This window comes from Xyrauchen texanus, chromosome 36, assembly GCF_025860055.1.
Source record: "Xyrauchen texanus isolate HMW12.3.18 chromosome 36, RBS_HiC_50CHRs, whole genome shotgun sequence".
Taxonomy (NCBI): Eukaryota; Metazoa; Chordata; class Actinopteri; order Cypriniformes; family Catostomidae; genus Xyrauchen; species Xyrauchen texanus.
Genome location: NC_068311.1, coordinates 4,487,846 through 4,511,351, shown reverse-complemented (window position 1 = coordinate 4,511,351; position 23,506 = coordinate 4,487,846). Strand labels below are relative to the sequence as shown.

The following is a 23,506-nucleotide window of genomic DNA, read 5'->3' as shown; positions in this document are numbered from 1 at the left end:
CCTGAGCCACAGCCGCCCCATCAATGTATGTGTGCGTCAGGTGCGTTGACACAAAAGGTTTCCATGTCGAATCCACCTGTGCATCCTCACTCATGCCTCCTCATAAAGCTTCCTCTGTCCTCGTTTCAATTGTTTTTCATATAAACATGTGCTAGATGAATGTCTTTTTGCCACCTTTTGCTGTTTTGTTTGACGCCATTAAAGAACTTCAACTGTTAAAAACACATCTTGAGACACATGCCTTCTGCCTTATTCATTGCACAGCATCTTGCTTTTTTTTATTGCAAGAACGTATTTGGTCTGAACCATGGTTATAAATGAACAACGGCTCAGGGCAAAAATGCAACTGAAGGTGTCAAAAAGGACCCCAAAAAGTGCCACTAACGATTTCTATTTCTTAAGTGCAACATACGATACTGTATATTTATTTTTCTATTCTAGACCTATTATATACGCATCACATTAAACTATTTGATGTTCATTTCAATTTATAATTAAACACTCATCTTATTATTCAGGTTGAAAATGTATTTTAAGGAATTCATTCATTTGAAGTATTTGATATAACACAATGATGCCACATTGTCATATTTTGTATGGTTATAAAATATGCCCTAACAATGCTCTCATAATGGTAAAAACATTTGCTTAAAAACTACTCCAGAGGGCAAATGTTGCCCCTTAATATGAAGTAAATTACTCACACTAGTCTAAATAGCCTCTTTTAAAAATGCTTCAGCCAATAGTTGCATGAATGCTATACATACTCAAGAAAATAATAATGCAAAAAAAATGCTTCTGTCAAAGTCACCAGAATTAAATACGCTGTCAGATGGAGTTTACTTGACAGGTTTACATTCAAATGTTCACAGGCGTTGAGTGTTCGAGTCAAAATCAAAGTATACTTTGGGCTTTATGAAGATTACCTCAGCAAATACGCATCTATGCTTTGTAACTATGCTGTATACAAATACACCACTTTTATTCAGAGTGTAAAACGGTATGCCTGTTGTAATCAATTCAATCTTTAACGGTTTAATAAGGTTTTAATAACCGGTTAACCTTTTTCTCCGATTTGTTTAACCATATTTAAAATTAAGTGGTGCAACACAACTCAAATTAAAATAAAACTTGAATCACAACACCCTTGATTAGCTCTAAACTTTGCTTAATTTAATCCTTATTGGTGCAACCCACCAACTGTCTCTTTTTCTCGAAAATATTAGTGTCATTGTAATCGCAATACTTTGAAAAATGAATCTCCTCAAACCTGTCTCACATGCTTGTCTTTTGTGTTTGTTGTTTTAGTGTGCAGCACTACGTTATGGATTGGACAGCTGGACAAAAGGACTCAAAAACAGGACATCATGTGTCTGATGGAGGAGTTTGGACAGATCGAGTCCATTAACGTACGTATCGAACATGTTTGTGTTAATATTATATACTTTTTGGAGCGCAACATTGTATAAAGTTCCTTGGAGAATCCTCAAAAGCTGTGAAGAATATGTGATACATTTATAGAGCAGTTAAAGCTCGTGTCTTGTAAATCTCCATTTAATTTTCAGCAGGACAAATTAGCATTATTTCTGTAATGTAAATTTGCCTGAAATGAATAGAGTACCTGTTGATGGTGTTCACTGAATTCCAGTCCAATTGTGAACTTATTTTCAACAGTATTTCTTACTAATAGCTGTAAAACTTTCACCCTGGCAGTTAAATTTGTTTTAACATACTCTGTCCATGTATTTGATTCTTTGTAGATGATTCCTCCCAGAGGTTGTGCGTACATCGTCATGGTACACAGACAGGATGCTAACACGGCTCTGAGCAAACTCAGCAGAGGGGCCGCTAAAGTCAACCAGAAAGCTATTAAGGTACCGCAACATGCCTTTTCCTCCTGTTAAACATCTTCTTTGAGATACCTGAACTGTACATTTTTTTTAAGTTGAGTAAACTTAAAGGAAACCAGTTGTAAAGCATTTTTGAGTTTACTCCGCTTCATTCTAATTAGTTGTACCAATTTAACAATTTGAGTTGGATTATAAATTCCACAAACTCAATACAATAAATTCAGAAAACTCAAAATTATCATATTAAACTTGTATTTTGAAGTATAGCTGTCCATAATTTTCAACATTTAATATATATATATATATATATATATATATATATATATATATATATCTTTAATAAGCAAATCTACATTTCTACATAAGATCACATGTCAGCCCCAACAAGATACCAAATAGTTGGTCCAATTTAAAATGTGGTATAAGTAACAACTTTTAGAAGTTGAAGGTACTGGAAGTGATCTTTCTTCATGTGAAGGTATGCAAAGTTTTTTTACTACCTAAAAGATATTAATGAAATAAGTATTGTGAGATATCTCAACTGTCTGTGTGACAGCTCTAGATTGTAAACTGCAAACAAACGTGTCCGCGGGCCGCTGTCAGTGATGCTTTCTGCCTGTCAATCATTTTGCACATTCTCATATTTGCAGCGAATTATTGAGGCATAATGCCCTTTTTATGCCATGTTTCTCATAACAGTTGTCAGTTGAGGGTGCTATTTTGCTGCTGTTGTTTTTAAAGGGGTCATGACATGAGGAATCAAATTTTCCTTGATCTTTTGACATATAAAATGTCATTGTACTATAAAAACATGCTGCAAGTTTCAGAACTGAAAACTTCCTTAATATAATGTTTTTTTTTTTTTTAAACCAAGCTGCAAAAATGGCTCGTTTGGAATTTGTGTATCTTGTGACATCACAGGATACATCTGTATATACAACACCTATTTTTCCATGATTGCACCCTTGGTTCCGCCCACTGGTGCTCAGTCAATCACACGGGTGAAGAGGAAAGAGATGGGAAATTCATTCCAAGTGGACTTACACAGGACACCTTCATGTGCCTATCTGGATTTAAATGTTTTTCTACATAAACGTGCATGGCTTTGACCATTACCCTACATCTTGCTCCGAGACGCGATGTCAAGTTATAACTCTAAAAAGGATCCCTACTGTGTTTCATTCAGCTGCGCTGTCTTGCTGTTGTGCTGTTTTGAAGGCATCCTGGACCATTTTTGCACCTATATGTGCTATTTTTAATTGTTGGTCTTTTGTAAACATGCACTACAGGACATATTTCATAATTGTGATGCGTTTCCGGTGATGTGCGCCATGTTTGAAGAACGGTGCAAGTGCAGCTTTTAAAAACTTGTCTCATTCTGCTGCTGCTACTGACTGGGAGAAACACATGCAGTCCTGTGTGTAAAAAAAAACAAACAAAATCATAATAAGCACACAGTTTAATGTGGAGCGCTTGCTGCATCAGGTGCGTTGACAGAGTGCTTGTACTGTTTGATGCACGAGAGTTGTTTCACTCCAGCTCATCACTTACATTTTGCTGCTGTTTTCTCTGTTTTATAATGTAAACGTTATGAATTCAAAATCAGCTGTGTATTTAGCAAAACTTTCTAAATAGTTATTTTTACCACAGACTAAACTCAGTTAAACTCTGAGCGAGCGAGCGTGCACATCCGCGTCATTCAAACCAATCGCAATGGAGAAAGGGAGCACAATCTGTATGCAATGCTGAATATAATGTATTAGAATTAAAAGGGTCCTGATATTTGAAAGTCCTTCTGATAAAGCCACATGTAATGTCTGATTTCACTAGGAAATGTATACTATGATAAACATTATTTTACTGGATAAACATACACAATTTCTTTTAAAGTTTAGTTCAGAAACCTGTAATCAGTGAAAATACTATATTAATATATTTAATGTATGTAATCAGTGACCGTGTACAAGCATATGTACATAACATAATTATGTATTTTTTTAGTTAGGCAGAATTATTCATATTTCTATTCTCATGTCATTATTGCCCTCTGCTGGGCTGATTTTGTTGTCCCACTCCAAACATCATTCTTCTTTAATGATGAGCATTTTTTGTCAAGTTTTAAAGTAAAGGAACAGTAAATGTCCTGAAAGTAATAATAATAATAATATTAATAATAATTTCTTTGTTCAAAGTTTTGTGAGAGTATAGAATCGTGAATTCTGTAATGTAAATCAAACCAAATCCTTACGCCCTTTATCATTTCAGTTTTTTGAAAAATCATATTTTAATAAAATACAGGAAATAAAATGTAATTTTGTATCTGATTAATCGTAGAAATAATCGAAGATTAATCGATTATCAAAATAATCGTTAATTGCAGCCCTAAATAAAATAATAAAAAAATGACCCCTTTAACAACTGTTTCTGCTTGTGTCGGTCTAAATCAGCGTTTCTTATAACAGTTATAAAGCGTACAATGTGTATATTATTAATACATTTTATTTGTAAATTAAAAAGTGCTTAAGGCATAGGCAAACAAATGGCCGTGCTAGTGCAAAATAATACGAATAAAAATAGCAAGTTCTGTGGTTGTCGATGAACTAATACATTTTCACATTCATTAGAATTAAAATTTCGTGTCCTGGTGTTTATTATTAATATAACAGATTCATTTATTCATGGATTTTGATTCCAGTGGTGGCTGCATAGGATTGTTTCCAATTTCCAATAAATCCAGAGCGTTGTAAAGTCCAAAAGTCAACATGTTTTGAAAAAGGATAGATGTAATCATTTCCAAAATTCACAACATGTTTTTATCTAACTGAAATATTCACCTCAATCCATGTTTGTTGGCGTTTAGACTTTCAAAACCCTTTTCACTGTGGTGGAAAAAACTTGCTGTACACAAAGCGAGGCACGCACCTTCCGGGGCAGTATAGCAGCTAATATATAATATATATAGGCCTATGTATTTGTATAGTCTAGCACTATTATATATTACAAAAAAAGATCGTATGTAGGACTATCTGCGTTCGCTTGGCGCTCCATTTAATCCATATTATTCTATTTTATTCAATACATTTTTAGGGTGATGACGCCATAAAATATGATGACAGACATTAGAAGCTTCATTCTAAAACCTCAATAGAAGTTTTGAATGTAAATATGACATGACATTTTGGTACAGTCTAGTATGAACGGTCAGAATGACCACTATGGCCATTCTAGTAGTTATAGAATTCCGGTAGTTCTAGTGTTAAATGCAAGTACAAGTCTATTGCTTGATTAGTGTCCTTTGGAAGATCAAAGCGTGTCTCAGCCATGACAGTATTACAAATGTCATAGACAGTAATGTCTTTGTATTGAAGGCCAAGTTTAAAATATATCTCTATAAATTCATGCGCATCCATGCTCTCAGTATCTTTGAGTAAATGAATGATGGCAATGACGCAATCGGAAAAGAGCTATACACACACCGGAAACTGTAACGCACGCGAAAGTATCTCGTGCGCACGCGATAGTTTCACGTGCGCACGCGATAGTTTCTCGTGCGCACGCCATAGTGTCTCCTGCGCACGCCATAGTTTCTCGTGCGCACGCAAAAGTATCTTAGATTTTTTTTTTGCACAGGTCACTTCGGGGGCTCCGTACGGAAGAGGATTAGGGCCAAGCAATAATAAAAAAAAATAAAGCCATCTCGAGATTAAAGTCATTATAATGCAGATTAAGCTCGTTAAATTTCGAGAAAAAAGTCAAAATACAATCTTGAGAATAAACTCATTAAATATCGAGAATAAAGTCGTTGTGTTTCGAGAAAAAACTCGTTAAGTTTAATCTCGCATTATAATGACTTTAATCTCGATATTTAATGAGTTTATTCTCAAGATTGTATTTCGACTTTTTTCTCGAAATTTAACGAGTTGAATCTCGCATTATAATGACTTTAATCTCGAGATGGTTTTATTTTTTTATTATTGCTTGGCCCTAATCCTCTTCCGTAGCTCCGTACCATGCATCTTGATATCGTACTTTTTTTAAAAACAATTATGGTTACTTTCACTTTCACACTTTTTTTTTCTTGGCAGGCATTTCAGTTGGTAGACAGCAGCCATTAACATTGAACAAAAACAAAATTATCTTATGAGCTATTTATAAAAGTAGGCCTAAAATCAATAAAATTCAGATCTCAAACAGGGACAAGGGAGCTACTCGCCATCCGCGCAGACGATGAAAATAACCATCAGTTTAGTTGAACCATATGCAATTTATTTGTTTACAAAAGAAAGAAAGAGCGGCCTTCTTGAGAGAAAATACATGGTTATCAGTAACTTAAGACGCTGTACATTAGACGTCACATCGTGATGTAAATTCTTAAAATTCTGTAAATTCTTTATGGGATTGTTCTGGGATGTGTGTGAATGCAAGCAGAAATTATGGGAAAGCTCTTGCAGTGTGAATTATCAAATTTTGCAGTCCCAGAACAGTTGCCACAATGACATTTCCTGGGATATGTGTGTAAAAGGGGCTTTAGTGTCTTTGGAGTGTGGTGTTTTGGAAAAGGGGGTGTGAGTAATCCAGAGGCTCACCTTGGGGGAAGTCTAGAACGGTTAAAATCACTTACAGCACCTTTAAGTTAACTTAATAACTGCAGAATCTTCATCAAAGTGAACACTAATCACCGTGATTGTGACAAAACACAACATTTTACAGCAAAGCATCATTAAAAACACAGAGCTATAACATCTGTTAATACAAAACGGACTGTTTACAAATGATTTACATGTCCTCATACTGTAAATTGGCCAGTGGGGATTTTTCAGGACCAGCAAAGCCTTCTATGCTGGCCTAACATGCCAAATAAATTATGATTTTTCAACCTTTTATTCTCAGTCACCTTTTTACCTATGTATTTTTAATGGCTTTCCACTCTTAACTAATCTACAAACAAATAGAGAAATAAGTTTATCCAGTATATACAATAAAAGTTTATCCAGTCAGAATTTATTCCTTGATGCTTACAAGCAAACTGTGACAACTGTTTCTCAAATCACATGCCCTAATCAGCACGTGAGTCTGAGCTCCGCCCCATCAGGCCTTCAGAATTTGTCAGAATCATCAACTGTGCAAATGAATGGGCAACTGAAGATTCACCAGACAATCCGATTGATTTGTTTGTTCTTGGTGGGTGTGGTCTTTAGGATATGTCCCAGTCCAGACCTTCTAGCTGGCCTTGAGTGACACAATCACACTTTAATTGATGTACGTAATTCAAGAGCGAAAAACATTAAATCAAGCTGTCTGATCGAGTCGGCTGTCATCACTGCTAGTATTGCCGTTGAGAAAGAGATTCTTAAAGATGTAAAAACACTAGATGGTCTGCATGACCATGCGATTGATTAATTAAACAGGTTTTGGTAAATTGGTAAGTGCTTTTTGCATTGTCATAGCAACATCAGGAGTTGTCTGAATGTAAATTAGACTGCTTGAGCATTCAGTGTCGGATAAAGTTTTGAAAAGTATTGCTGCGACTCGGAAAGTCGGATTTTACAGCTTCCTTCTTGGAAAAGTGCAATGAAACGCATCTTGTAGGCTTTTGCAGAAATTCTCAACTCGATTTCACCGAGATACAGGGGTGTGATGTCACACAAACATGTCCACATTCAGGGAGTTCTACAAAGTAAGTAATATTGATAAATGAGCTCGATAATTGAAGCTTGTTTAACAAACACCTGCAGAAATGAGTGTATAAAACATTATAACCTCTATTGATAATCGTACACCTGTAGCACAAATGCTAGCGCTGCAGCATTATTTATCAGTTGGGTTGCTAGGAGACATCTCTACTGAGTTTCAAACACCTGCTAAGCTAACGGGAGCGTTGCAGTTTGGAATATTGGGAATGGAATGCATTTATGGTTGGAGATATCAAGTAGGAATATCCCTCATCCAACTTGAATGGAACGCAGCATAACGGTGTACCCATATGAAAATTTGTTATTTTTGAATGTCTGTTCGGGAGATGTTCATTTCACAATACAGTCATGCTTTCGTGCGTGGAAGTGTTTTTAACTTGTAAATTGCTATTATTAGTTATCTTAATGCATGAAGCCCAAAGGCATAGGTGTCTTATTCATTGTGAAAGTGTGTTTTCTTAATGGCTTGAATCACGCTGAAGGCCTAGACTTAAAATGCACGGCCCACCACTGAAATTGGCATGCTTTGACCAAACACGCTTAAATTCAAGTGCAAGGTATTATGGGTATTGCCTTCAGCCTCTAAGCTTCTCCTGTTGGTATGCTTTCTAGCAGATACAATACAAGACCAGACGAATTTCATAGTGCTTAGCATTACAAGCTTCCCTTTTCAAACAGATTTTGACCCATGATTTTTCAAGATCTTTTCGTGAATTTATGAATAGGTTTTATGACTATTAGATAACATCATTAAAGATATGTCAAATATATATTTTTTTATGATTTTTAGTTTTTAAATTCCGTGATATAATTCTGCCACAAATGGCCTCCTTTGGACTGAGCATCAGTGCTCAAAAGCCTTTAAGTTCCACCTTCACCACCAAACATGACATTATATGTCCTCACAGTTTAAAAATTGAAGTTGCACTTTCTTAAATGGCATATAAGATGACGTGATTTTTCTTAAAGGGGTCATGAAGTGCTATTTTTATACATTATCTTCCCTGAGGTCCATTGATAATGTTATGAAAGTTTTTTTTTGCACCAAAACAGTCACTATTTAGTAAAATATGATCATTTTCCACCCTGTTTTAGGCCCTCTGTCTGAAACGCTCAGTTCTTGCCTAAGCGCCTCAGTTCTTGCCTCTGTTTCAGACAGAGGGCCTAAAACAGGGTGGAAAATGATCATATTTTACTAAATAGTGACTGTTTTGGTGCAAAAAAAAAACTTTCATAACATTATCAATGGACCTCAGGGAAGATAATGTATAAAAATAGCACTTCATGACCCCTTTAAGAAAAATCACGTCATCTTATATGCCATTTAAGAAAGTGCAACTTAAATTTTTTAAAACTTCATGTAAACGCCAACTGTTCTAGTTCTAACATCATGCAGCCCCTCAAATTCAGCAAACTCAATTGGAAGACCATTATTAAAAAAATGTCAGCGTTTACACATAACGCACATCCAGTACATTGCATTTTAATATTTAAACTGTTCATCTCAAGCACAACTGTTAACACTCAGCACATAAACTGAGTCAATCTAGTGCATGGATATATTAAAAGATCCAAATAGTCCAGATGGGTCCTATTAGGTGTTATGTTAGGAATAGTTAGTCATGGATGGCCTGCTCTCTTGACTTACATTTTGTAAATACAAATGAGCATGTCATGACATCATAAACTAGACGTTTCAGCAGGGTAGCAACTATAAATGCTCTTTTTAGACTAGGGAGGAAGTTTTGAGTTCTGAACAGTATGTGTTTATAGTAAACAAGGAATATTAGATTTTAAATTTTATGACCCATTTAAGTAATCCCTACTTTTTCTACAGTACCTAGTTCAACTAATTTGATGACAAATTCTGACAAAATTAAAGTTGCTTTTTTTACAAGGCTGTCTGGAATACTTTATTCTGATTGGTGAGTCTTGGCATGCTGCGTGTCAGATATTTTTGTATAATGACTAAACTGTTTACTAGTTTACTGCGCAATCATGACTGGCTCATTGGACATTATCCTTTACTTATAAATGTTATTTTACATTATTTACATGATCGTTGGCCAGTTGGAGTTTTCACAAATCCTTTAATAGTCTTTGTGTTATTTGTTACTTTTGGATTACTTGCATTTCTTTAACCTATTGTTTTGTCCCAGATGTAGCATTTGCCCAAGTTATTGCACCCATGCCAGTTTTTGAATCTTTACAACTGAGCTGTATAATTTGTCCTTGATCAGATCGCTTGGGCATTGAACAAGGGCATAAAGACTGAGTTTAAGAAGTTTTGGGACGTGGAGCGTGGCGTCACTTACATCCCCTGGGATAAAGTGAAACCAGATGAAATCCAGAGCCTTCGAGAAGGAGGCATACTTGACGCTGAAACACTCAAATCAGGTAGCTGTCCCGCCTTTTTATTTATATGTACAACTTTTTCTTAATTGTGAAATTAACATCCAACTCAGTTTGTGATGAGATACTGTAATTATTGAGCAATATGACTGTTCAATCTTCCATCTTTAGAGTGGAATATTGTTGTGGCCAATCCAATTGTGCCAATCACAGGAGGTCCTGAAGGAAGACAGGGAAATGGAGCTGCGCTCCCAGCGGTACCACAGGTAAAATATGAGGGGTTTCCTGTGGAACTTCTCAAGGGTTTTCAGTGTCTGGTTCAGATTTTCTGCTCTTGTGTTGTCATGTCTTTGGCATTTGTGAGGCAAACAATGTTTCTGTGTTCTTTCCTTTTTTCTGAGCGTTTAATGTTGCATGGTTGCCATCATTTCTGGTAAATGCAAAACCATAGAGCACAAAATAAAACCTAGTTAGCGTCATGACTCTCTAGTTTTCTTTTGCGTGTTTCAGTGGTGTCACTCTCAATGTCCCACTGTTCTATAGACCAGGTTTTGCATACATGTATGCGTATGGATCCAGTCCATGATGATTCACATTTTGCATACTCTCAAAATCTCCTGTTGTAGATTGACCAGTTTGCACTTTAAGATAAAAAAAACTTGCGCTTTCCTTTACTGACTTTACAAATGTGTTGATACTCTGTTTTCAGCTTAATGTCTCAGATGGACCTGATGACTAAATTAGAGATCAAAAACTCAAATTTGAGATCATGTAACTTTTTAACAAGATTACGGACTACATTTGGTTTTGTGTGGAATATAGATAAAAAAAAGTTGAGACTTCTTGAATGAGAGCTAAATGAATGATCAAACTTACAACTGGAGTCCATCCACATGTTTGTTTATTTTCTGGATGAAACTGAAGCTGTGGGAAGTATTGTATTATTATACAAAGCGCTTATTACTTTGAGAGAAAAGAACCGCATTCTGAATTTTGAGTAATGCATTAGTACAGCCATTTCAAGTTCATACCGGCACTAAATGTATAAATAATTCAAACATACGGAATCCCACAGAGGCCACATTTTTCGTCTTGCATTCTCAAGGTCATGGCTTATTTTTCTTGTGATCTTGATGTCATGAAAGTTATCATGACATTTTGAGTAATATTGTGTTTTTCTTAAGTTATCTCGAGAAGACCGAAAATAACAGTCAGTTGGCTTTAGATATCTGACCAACACGAAATAAATGCTAGCCTTGGTATTTGCTATATATTTATTATTTACATTTTTAAGTGTGTAAAATAAATTGTCTTCAAAGAAAGGGGGTCTTCCAAAATGTGAAATTGGAAAGAAATTAACTGTTCTACTTTTAGATTTTAGGTTTTCAAGTAAAGAATGGCACAGTGAATGTCACTGGTACATGGGATTATTCTGTTCATGTAGGGATTGCCAAAATAAATAGGTTTTGCTCAGCAAGAACAAACAATGACTACAACTCTTTTGCTGTTCCATGCTTAAAGGACACATCTTAAATGACACTCACAGGTGTCTTACATACATACACACACACACACACACACACACACACACACACACACTATCAATGCTTTCAGCACTACGATATCAAGGGAAGCCCATTGGCCCAAGAGGTTGTGTAATGGCTTGCACCGCACACTCAAGTGAAAATCAGGCTTCAATTGCATCGTGTTTTCAAATGAAGTGCAGAATGCGAGCTTAATATAATGGATTTTGCCTCAGGGGCCCAAAATTTAGCTTGGGCCATGGAAAAATATCAGTGGAGGAAGATCTCTGGCATTGTTCTTTCCAATATGAATGACACACCAGATGAGAAACACAGCTCTATAATAAACTGAAGTTAAAACCACAAAATCATAGTTGTGGCCAAGAGCCAGGGGTTTAGGAGTTACTTTAGAGGAAAACCAGAGTTTCTGTGCATCACGGGCTGATTTAGACTGATGGTGGAAGATGACTCTTAACTCGGCAGCTTCTCTTGAAGAACAGTTGCTGGGAAAATGCAAACAGGAAAGAAACAGGTGGGTTCAGGAAATGTAAGGTGTATCAATCATTGGCAATCATCTTGATCAGATCAAAGTTAAATTATGCATTTCATTTTAGTCATTTGGGTTGAAAACCCTTTGTATAAATGTTGTATTTATTAGCCACTTTGACACAAAAAACCTGTTACATTGCAGAAAAATGGGCTTTTAGGCAAAATTTGCCAAAATATTTATTTAGCTAATTGTACCACATCTGCTATTCACACATGCAACAGCTTTCCGTCTTGTATCCATATTTGTACCATTTACACATCGGCACCAAATTGCTGTAATTTGCTAGAAATGCTTAAGTCGGATGGAGATCAGTACTTTTTAGTTTGACAGATTTGATAAAATTTCTTTCCACAGCATTGATAATCCTGATTTTCGCCTCTTGCATCATAGGCTTACAACTAATTGCATCAGCTCCTTCAGATCTTTCTGATTGACAACAGACTTGTTAGTCCAGAGCATCTTTACCTCATACTTGCTCAAACGGTTATTCTTACGCAATCAATCAATCAATCAACATGCAACTTTACGGAAGTGTTATGAAAGAATTTGATGGCAGATTGCTAAAGCTGATTTTCCAGCATTTTGACATCTTGTCTTCACATGACTTCTAATCGGAAAAATGCTGTTCATTGTACGGAAAATTCTCTATGTGTGAAAGGACATATTGTGAGCAAACCATTGTTGACCTTTATAGATTTCAGTTGTTACTCTCTTGTATTGTTGAAAGCTGTTTTGCTAATTCCAAGAGGTAACCAATTCTGAGGCCAAATTCACATGTGTAAAATGAATATTGTCATTAGGTCCTAATTAGTGTATATTATTAATATTCTCTGTGTGTTTGTAATTAAGGAAAGGGGTTAAGAAAATAACAAATTATGTAATACCCATCTCACACGACAGGCTGGGAAAAGGTCCTCTAAAAAGGGTACTACACTGAAATGGTTAAAGGATTGTATTGAATAACAATACTTGAGAATATGTGTAAGAGTGTGTGTGCTTCATTTAAGAGGTGCTTAATCACACAATACAGAAACACTAAAGAGACATTCACAAACTTTATTTGCATGTATTTAAGTGTTGAACCCAACAAAGACCTTTTATTATTGGCAAATGTTTGCATTTGTAGATATAGTAGTTATATATCCATTTCTTCAAGCGCCCTGAAGTACCTTGTCACTGTTTTTACTGAGTTGTTAACTCAGGAACCACTCAGCCCATTTCATGGAGTGAGAGTGCATTTCCTGATGGGTTCAGTGTGCTTCACGAATCTATCAAGGCTTATTGCTAACTGTTTCTTTGAGAAAAACTCTCAAAAAAGGGTGATTCATTCATGAATCTCATAGTTAGCCCTGATTCTAAACAAGACAATTCTGGACACACGATTATGAACACATTTTCAGGAAATATGGTATGTTTGAAAACTCATCTTAATCGATAAAATGCCTTTGCCACTGAAAATATGATTTCAAACATGCTTTCAAACATGGTACTTGATTTAAAAAATAGTTACCCTAGCATCTCGATACTGAGAAAAGTTGGGGAACTAATAATATTCCGGATGATGACGACACTCCATGCATATTTTCTACAGACAATTTTGGTTCTTGTAGTTTAAAAACTAGTTCTTCAATTAAAATAAACCTATGTTCGAGCTGAGATAAAACTTCGTTGTTTTTGCCATTCAACGTATTTGCTATCGGCTCAGTGTCCAGGCAGACATGGATCAGTTAAGACAATCAAAGGAGAGATCAATTGGAACGGAATTTCTACAGTTCAAAATTTTAAACCAAGCTGGAAAAAGAATTTGGTGCTTGGAAGTCTTAAGTTCATTCTGCATGTACACTTATTTTCATAATGAACTCTTCAAACTCGTGTTCAAAATGTGCACTTGATTTTAAGAGCTCTCTTCAAAATAATGGCAACACATTTGCCATTCCAAATTAGTTAATGAGGTCAGTGAACTTTGACCAGATTGTAGAATGCCCCTTTCATTTGCTTCTGCTGATATTTTTTTAAATGAACTCACAAAGGTGAGTGTTTGAGGTTCTGGATTTTGAAGTTCTGGATTTTGGACCTCCATCTGCTTTGCAGTTCTACGAAGAACTCCAGTGCTGTAAAGGTAAACAGATACTCCATATTTAGGTGGTATCACCAGCCCTGAACGTCACTGTGGTTAGACATTCAGCCACAACACTGGCATGGAAAGGTAATGGCTTAATGCCAGGATGAATGAAGTTTAACTTCTCTGAAAGTCATGTGTGAATATTTGCCTTTTGACCCTGGCAAAGCAATACATGCATTACAAAGTGTTAAAGTCGGATCTTCTCAAATTGAAATATGAATATGTAATGTGTACACCTCAATGTCAAAACCGCACCAGTGACAAACGTTTCGGGCGATGGGGTATTACTTCAGATGATCTGCCTCAGCGATGGAATTTTTTTTTACCTGCGGATTGAGTTTTTTCGTGATTGAGTGTCACCAAATGGTGATTGTACCTGTTGGCAATGCTGTCTTCTATCTCGCGGATTCTACTGGATTCGTTTTGGTTGGGCAACAGGGATAACCTAAGATTCTGGATCTCCTGCTCTCTTTCCTCGAAGGAACTAGAGATTTGGTAAGGTGAACATTTCTTTTACTTTAGTTGTTTATCAAACTTGATTTTAGGCCATGCTTATGTAATGCATCAATTCATGAGTTTCCATTGACTTGATAGCCAAACCATGACGTAACCAGCTGTGTTACTAAGTTAGTCTCATTGTTTAGTGTAGAGCTTCCGAGGTTTTAACATCACATTTGATCAATTAACTTTATGCTATCATGAGCAGGCTTTGATGTGAACTTAAAGATAAAGTGTGTTATTTCTCTGACACCAAATAGAATTTGTTATCTGTCTGTTTTGGTTGCCTGACTGCCCTTTTGTGCACCATCTTTCCATGTACACTCTGAGGAATATTTCAAGATCTACTTGTATTGTGTTTGGGCTCGTTTGAATCGTGAATAGTCTGCTATAAGTTATGATATGTCATTGTCTATGTTATATATATGTTTCAGGAAATAATAAGGAAAAACATGACAAAGCCACTACTGTTTATTATATGTATGTGTGTCTGGGAATTTCATACGCTTAAACTTGCAGTTTGGGCTCTTGAGAGAAACCAATTTGCTCCTTGCATTCTACAAATTGAGACGATATATATTCATGGCTATCTCATATTTTGTATGGTTTTACCAACTCTTAACAAATACGGAATTGCAAATGGTGAGAACAAAACGGTTCCTATTTGTCAGCAAATTAAAAAGTATTATTTAAGAATATGTTGGATCATCTATATGCATTGTATTGTCCAGAGTATAATCTTTAAAATGACACCTACTGTGTTTTTTTTTTTGTTTGTTTTGTTTTGTATCACTAGCCTGGAATGAGCTTAGTTCAGTGAATACTATCAATTAAAAATATATATTTTAAAATATGTTAAAAAAAAAAAGGAGTACAAAAAAAGTTGTTGTTACAAAGATCTAATGCAGTGTCTTGGGATAATATATGCAATATGAGAGATTTATAAACAATCTTAGTAGGCCGGTCATTTTTGACCAGGAACACAAAATGTGTTGGCACAAAACAAACAGCACAAGTGTTTAATATGAGAATGCATTGGACTACATGTAAAACCTTAACTAATGTGACATTAAAAAATGTAGGTAAATTTCCACCAGTTCACTAATAACTCTGCTGTGTTCACGTTTACTGATCTTGACTGATTGAACATAAACTGATGGTTTCAGAGGAGCTTCAGGTCACACCTACTGGTGATGTTGACCAATGGCAGTAAGTGTTTAGCAACCAGTAAGAAGTTTTCCTAAAAGTTCGCCCAGTCTAGCTGTTACGAACCTTGAAATGAACTCAAAATCACCTTTTTGGCCAGATTTTGTTCTAAATGATGTCACACCCATTTGTTCTTAGATTTCGTGTGAAGTATATCTGGGCCTTTCGAGTTTAGGAAAAAGCAGTGTAACACCTAGGAGAACATTGCTTATGTGGCCATGCAAACTCGTAAGTTGCATTCTTATAGGTTTTTGAAGAGTGCACATATGAATGAAAAAGGCCGGACATATTGCTACATCATATCAATTGCTACATCATATCAATTAAACATTTTAGGGTTGCAAAGTGAGAAAAAAGAAAACACACATGATCAACTGGAAGATGGCAATTTAAAATATGATCATCTCATGTTCGTGAATTCAATTTAGCACGCTGGGGGAATCCTAGAGTATGACGTAAGTGGGCACTACTATTGTAGCATAATGTAATTATACTGTAGAGAGTTAAAGAAACAAACTCAGCAGCAACTGAGAAACATCTGGAAATAAAGGGGAAAACATTTTATGAAAAAATAGCATTGTCTTTTTGAACACCAAGTTTGTCATTTACACCAGCGTCGTGGGGAAGTTTATTTTAATTATTTGTATATTAACATTTAGTGGTCAAACATACTTGGAAGTATGCAACAGTGAAATTGGAGTGAATCTGGAACGCTTTAAAAATTACGTTCTCAGCACATGGAACCAAATGGAGCACATCTGTTACTCTGAGAACAGGTGGAGATGTGGAGCACAGAACCTCTGAATACACTAATAATGCTTTAACACAATACTGACAGGACAAAGCAGCATGCATAGACTTTGAAGCGGACAGTTTGATTTATTTTATTAAATCGTAGTAGCCATATCGCGATTTGATATTAAATAATTATGCAGCCCAAATATAGAAATGTGTGTGTGTGTTATATGAATATATACTATATTAATGACAGTTAAGTAACTTAGAGCAATAAAACAAAAAATTAAAACGTGAATATGCATGCGCATTAAAACGTGCACTATGCTACTAAAATCAGTCATTGTACTGAAGTCTGCAGCAAGGAGTACTTGTTCTGTTTGGTGCTGCTACAAAAAGCACACACTTAACATTTAAATAAATGTAACAAATAAAACTCATCAGTCAATGCTGGGGAATACAAACTGCATGGATTAACAATGCAGCATGTTAAAATTAGAAAAAATGTGTCTGTCAACTAAATGCATTTGGTATTTTCAGTTTAGACCACATTATTGATTATAATGGAAGCAATATAGTTTTGTGTCAGGCTAGCTACACTGAGTTGTTGATGTTTTTAAAACTTAACATGATGTGCATTTTGTGCTAGAGCTGGTGTTCGGCCGGGGGAACTGAGAACTGACCTCGGAACCCTGTGGGTTTTCCTGATTACGTTACATTATGGTCGGTTTACAAGTCTTATGAGTTTTAAAATATAATTTAATATCCAAAGTAATTTTTAGCTGTCATTTAATTCAAGGCTAAAAATGTCAGACTGTATCGTAATAATAATGCTTATTACATCCTCATTTATACTGTGTGTGTGTGTGTGTGTGTGTGTGTGTGTGTGTGTGTGTGTGTGTATATATATATATATATATACGTACACACACACACCAACCATTTTATTAGGTACACCTACTTATTCATGCGATTTATCTAGTCAGCCAATCTTGTGGCATCAGTGCAATACATAAAATCATTCAGATACGTGTCAGGAGCTTCTGTTAATGTTCACATCAACCATCAGAATGGGGGAATAATTTTTATCTCAGTGGTTTTGAGCATGGCATGATTGTTGGTGCCCAGATGGGCTGGTTTGAGTATTTCTGTAACTTCTGATCTCCTGGGATTTTCACACACAACAGTCTCTAGAATTTTCTCAGAATGGTGCCCAAAACAAAAAAACATAGCTGAGGCTGCATTGTGCACAGGCTCACCAAAGCTGGACAGTTAATGACTGGAAAAACATAGCCTGGTCTGATGAATCTCGAGGTACACAGATGGTAGGCCCGCTGTAGCCCCAGCTTTCTGTTCTTGGCTGATAGAAGTGGAACCATTCTGAGTAAACCCTAGAGACTTTGCGTGAAAATCCCTGGAGATCAACAGTTACAGAAATACTCAAACCAGCCCGTCTGGCACCAACAATCACTAAGATCACATTTTTATCCCATTCTGAGGTTGATGTGAATATTAACTGAAACCCCTGACCCATATCTGCATGATTTTATGAATTGCACTGCTGCCACATGATTGGCTGATTTAGATAATCGCATGAATAAGTAGGCGTAAAAGTGTATGTAATAAAGTAGTCATGAGTGTACTGTTGAAGTCTTTAAAACAAATTTTTTAACCACTCCACAGATTTAATATTAGCAAACTATAGTTTTGGAAAGTCGATTAGGACATCTACTTTGTGCTTGACATGAGTAATTTTTCCAACAGTTGTTCACAGATTGTTTCACTTTTAAGTGACTATATCACAATTCCAGTGGGTTTGAACTTTACATACTCCAAGTTAACTGTGCCTTTAAGCAACTTGGAAAGTTCCAGAAAATGACGTCAAGCCTTTGGATAATTAGCTTCTGATAGGAGGTGTACTGATTTGGAGGTGTACCAGTGGATGTATTTTAAGGCAAATCTTCAATCTCAGTGCCTCTTTGATTGACATCATGGGATGAACAAAAGAAATCATCCATGACCTCAGAAAAACAATTGTGGACCTCCAAACACCTGTAGGTACCACATTCATCTGTACAAACAATAGTACACAAGTATAAACACCATGGGACCAAGTAGCCATCATACCGCTCAGGACAGAGACTCATTCTGTCTCCTAGAGATGAATGTAGTTTGGTGCAAAAAGCACAAATCAATCCCAGAACAACAGCAAAGGACCTTGTGAAGATGCTGGAGGAACCAGGTAGACAAGTATCTATATCCACAGTAAAATGAGTCCTATCTCGACATAACCAGAAAGGCTGCTCAGCAAGGAAGAAGCCACTGCTCCAAAATCACCATAAAAAAGCCAGACTACAGTTTGTAAGTGCACATGGGGACAAAGATCTTACTTTTTGGAGAAATGTCCTCTGGTCTAATGAAACAAAAATGGAACTGTTTGGCCTTAATGACCATTGCATGTTAGGAGGAAAAAGGGTGAGGCTTGAGGCTTGCAAGCCTATGGGGGTGGCAGTATAATGTTGTGGGGGTGCTTTGCTGCAGGACTGGTACACTTCACATGAGGAAGAAAAATGATGTGGATGTATTGAAGCAGCATCTCAAGACATCAGCCATGAAGTTAAAGCTTGGTTGCAAAATGGGTCTTCCAAATGGACAATGAACCCAAGCATACCTCCAAAGTGGTGGCTCCAAATGGCTTAAGGACAACAAAGTCAAGGTATTGGAGTGGCCATCACAAAGCCCTGACCTCAAACGGATAAAATATTTGTTGGCAGAACTGAAAAATCATGTTCGAGCAAGGACGCCTACAAACCTGACTCAGTTACACCAGTTCTGTCTGGAGGAATGAGAGAAAATTCCAGCAACTTATTGTGAGAAGCTTACGGAAGGCTACCCAAAAAGTTTGACCCAAGTGAAACAATTTAAAGGCAATGCTATCAAATACTTACAAAGTGTGTGTAAACTTCTGACCCACTGTGAATGTGATGAAAGAAATAAAAGCTGAAATAAATCATTCTCTCAACCATTATTCTGACTTTTCACATAATTAAAATAAAGAAGTGATCCTAACTGACCTAAGACATTGATTTTTTTCAGGCACAATTATTAGCTTTAAGTTGCTCTCTATCTATCTGACTGCTTCTTGGAGTGATCTGTGTTACAGTCTGTTTGACTATCGAGCTAGCTGGTTGTTTTTCTTACTGTAATTGTCTGTATAACCATCAAACTTCAAAAAGGCTTTGTCAAGCCAACATTAAGCTTTGTCTTCACAAACTTGACCTATTTAGTAATCTCCTAAGGTAGTTTTGATTTTGCATAAAATGACTTAAGTCAGTTTAATAGAAAAATTAGATGAGAACATGTTAAAGTGCGCTTGGTTTCACTTCAGGTTCATTCATCACAATGGAAATGGATTTAATCGCATTTCAACCTACTTTGGTTGCATAAAGCACATTTTGGCAAATGAAGTATGTCATTCGGGTATTTGATGCATACAGAAAAGTTGCATAACATGCAAAGAATGCATTAGGCAAAAAGTAGTAGTAGTATGTTAGCAGGCTATTTCAAACAACCATAGTTAATTGTATGCATAAAGGATGACCTTAGATGTGTATTAAGCCCAGAAATTAACTCTTTTATTTTTTTATTTATTGATGGACAACATTTTACCCCTCAATTGGCACAAATTTTCCTTTATGGGGGTGCATTTTTGTGTTTTCAGAGATTTATTCTTTAAATAAACAAAATGGCTACATAATGTATGCTGAGTCACCCAGGAATAGGCCTAGAATAGAATAAAAAGCAATAATAAATAGATAGATTGATTTATGTTTTTTTTTGTTATTGACACATTTCAAATGTCTGTGCATTTGTGTGCCATTTTTGCCCTGCTTAATTCCTTACCATGTTGCGACTCATTACTGTAAAAATGAAAAGATTTGGGGCTCCATGACTGCCACACCGGCAGAAGCTATAGATCTATAGATCCAGTTTTTCAGTTCCTATACTAAACTTATACTCTTAGTTCTTACAAGAACTCCACAAATCTCAAAATATATACAAGATATCTGAGGCTTTCTTAGAGGATCTCCGGATGGTTTCACCAGTTTGATGTGTGAGGAACCAGAATGATCTCACAAGGTGCTTCTCAAATTGAAGGCTGCAGCTTAGTTAGGACATGTCCTTCCTAGACCGGTCCTTTGGAGGCTGTAGGATAGACGACATCTCGGAATTCAGTGCTAGAATGAGACGCTCTAGTAAGTGAACCGTAAGCTTAGAACCATGTGATATTTTGCTTTGTTTAGGAAACCCATATACTAAATAATTTTTTTTTGTGGTTTGTATCATCTAGTTTGTTGTATTGTCTAAACAACTTGCATTTTTTTTCTACACATTGTCATTAATCAAATAAAAACTTGAAGAGACAGAAAAAGTAAGCGGAGACATAACGGTTTCCGCCTCCGCGGAAAGCCTCCGTAAGTGTTGTTGGGCATATGGGCACCAGTGAGCTCCATTTTCTTGGTGGTGAACACTGTAAAATCTAATTAGTGAATTATTTAGGCAATCAGTTTGCATGCTTTTTCTAAGTAAACGTGCTTATTTGGCTGAAGTAATTAAGTAATAACTATTTTAACTAGTTACAAGTTAACTGAACTCATCTGTGTTTAATGTATCATTGTTTTCATTTATTTAAATTGAGATGTAGCATGTCTTATACAGTATAAGGAAAATTTTGACTGAAATTTCAGTTAGCCATATGACACATTGGATTCTCCTCTGTACTTCTTAGTGCACATACATTTTCACTTTTATAAAGTACAATTGAGTAAAGAAGAATATCTTAAATTTAACAGGCTCTTGAGTTCTTAAGACGGAACACTAATCACCCTCATGGTGACTTCACACAAATATCAAACAGCAACAATAGACATGAGAATTAAAACAATATACTGTACATTTTGAAATATCATTTATTATTTTTTCTACATAGGTTCCCTTGTTTTGACCAAACAGAATTTATTCAAGCACACGGGTTTATGGGTATTCCGCACAGCCGCAATTTTATTCTTAGTAATTTTTAGTTAGTTGTACTCGAAACCAAAGTTTAAAGAAGGTATACAGTGCATCCGGAAAGTATTCACAGTGCTTCACTTTTTCCACATTTTGTTATGTTGCAGCCTTATTCCAAAATGGATTAAATTCATTATTTTACTCAAAATTCTACAAACAATACCCCATAATGACAATGTGAAAGAAGTTTGTTTGAAATCTTTGCAAATTTATTAAAAATAAAAAACAAAAAAATCACATGTACATAAGTATTCCCAGCCTTTGCCATGACACTCAAAATTAAGCTCAGGTGCATCCTGTTTCCACTGATCATCCTTGAGATGTTTCTACAACTTGATTGGAGTCCACCTGTGGTAAATTCAGTTGATTGGACATGATTTGGAAAGGCACACACCTGTCTATATAAGGTCCCACAGTTAACAGTGCATGTCAGAGCACAAACCAAGCCATGAAGTCCAAAGAATTGTCTGTAGACCACCGAGACAGGATTGTATCGAGGCACAGATCTGGGGAAGGTTACAGAAACATTTCTGCAGCATTGAAGGTCCCAATGAGCACAGTGCCCTCCATCATCTGTAAATGGAAGAAGTTTGGAACCACCAGGACTCTTCCTAGAGCTGGCCGCCCGGCCAAACTGAGCAATAGGAGGAGAAGGGCCTTAGGGAGGTGACCAAGAACCTGATGGTCACTCTGACAGAGCTCCAGCATTTCAGAAGAACAACCATCTCTGCAGCACTCCACCAATCAGGCCTATATGGAAGAGTGACCAGACGGAAGCCTCTACTCAGTAAAAAGGCACCTGAAGGACTCCCAGACCATGAGAAACACAGTTCTCTGGTCTGATGAAACACAGATTGAACTCTTTGGCCTGAATGGCAAGCATCATGTCTGGAGGAAACCAGGCACCGCTCATCACCTGGCCAATACCATCATTACAGTGATGCATGGTGGTGGCAGCATCATGCTGTGGGGATGTTTTTCAGCCGCAGGAACTGGGAGACTAGTCAGGATCGAGGGAAAGATGAATGCAGCAATGTACAGAGACATCCTTGATGAAAACCTGCTCCAGAGCGCTCTGGACCTCAGACTGGGGTGAAGGTTCATCTTCCAACAGGACAACAACCCTAAGCACACAGCCAAGATAACAAAGGAGTGGCTATGGGACAACTCTGTGAATGTCCTTGAGTGGCCCAGCCAGAGCCCAGACTTGAACGTGATTGAACATCTCTGGAGAGATCTGAAAATGGCTGTGCATCGATGCTCCCAATCCAACCTGATGGAGCTTGAGAGGTCCTGCAAAGAAGAATGGGAGAAACTGCCCAAAAGTAGGTGTGTCAAGCTTGTAGCATCATCCACAAAATGACTTGTGGCTGTAATTGGTTCCAAAGGTGCTTCAACAAAGTATTGAGCAAAGGCTGTGAATACTTATGTACATGTGATTTTTTTTTTTTCAGTTTTTATTTTTAATACATTTGCAAAGATTTCAAACAAACTACTTTCACGTTGTCATTATGGGGTATTGTTTGTAGAATTTTGAGGAAAATAATGAATTTAATCCATTTTGGAATAAGGCTGTAACATACCAAAATGTGGGAAAAGTGAAGCGCTATGAATAATTTCCAGATGCACTGTATGTTTGAGTTATGATTCCAAAATGTGACATTTCAAGTACTGTTTAATTAGGACCACTTAAATGCTTTTATTAATGACAACTTTAGGATTTAGAGAATAATTGCTGCTTAATTAAAACTATTTTGTTTTTATTTATTTTTTTTACAATATAATGGTTGTTTTCAGCTGTGCAGGATGTAATATAGAGAAGAGGAATGTATATTTTATAAACCGAAATCCCCAACCAAACACCAAAACTAAATGACCATCTGTGGAGTAAAAATGTAATGCTACTT

At 36.4% G+C, this 23,506-nt stretch overlaps 1 protein-coding gene across 1 annotated transcript in view; it reads left to right on the top strand.

Moving 5' to 3' along the window:
* LOC127630188 (SR-related and CTD-associated factor 4-like) overlaps nucleotides 1–23,506 on the top strand; it is a 54,323-nt gene that overhangs the window by 15,583 nt on the left and 15,234 nt on the right. Inside the window, exons 13-16 of the mRNA XM_052107661.1 lie at nucleotides 1,309–1,409; nucleotides 1,761–1,874; nucleotides 9,784–9,940; nucleotides 10,067–10,161. Of these exons, the coding sequence (XP_051963621.1) occupies nucleotides 1,309–1,409; nucleotides 1,761–1,874; nucleotides 9,784–9,940; nucleotides 10,067–10,161 (467 nt within the window). The remainder of the gene's footprint in view (nucleotides 1–1,308; nucleotides 1,410–1,760; nucleotides 1,875–9,783; nucleotides 9,941–10,066; nucleotides 10,162–23,506) is intronic.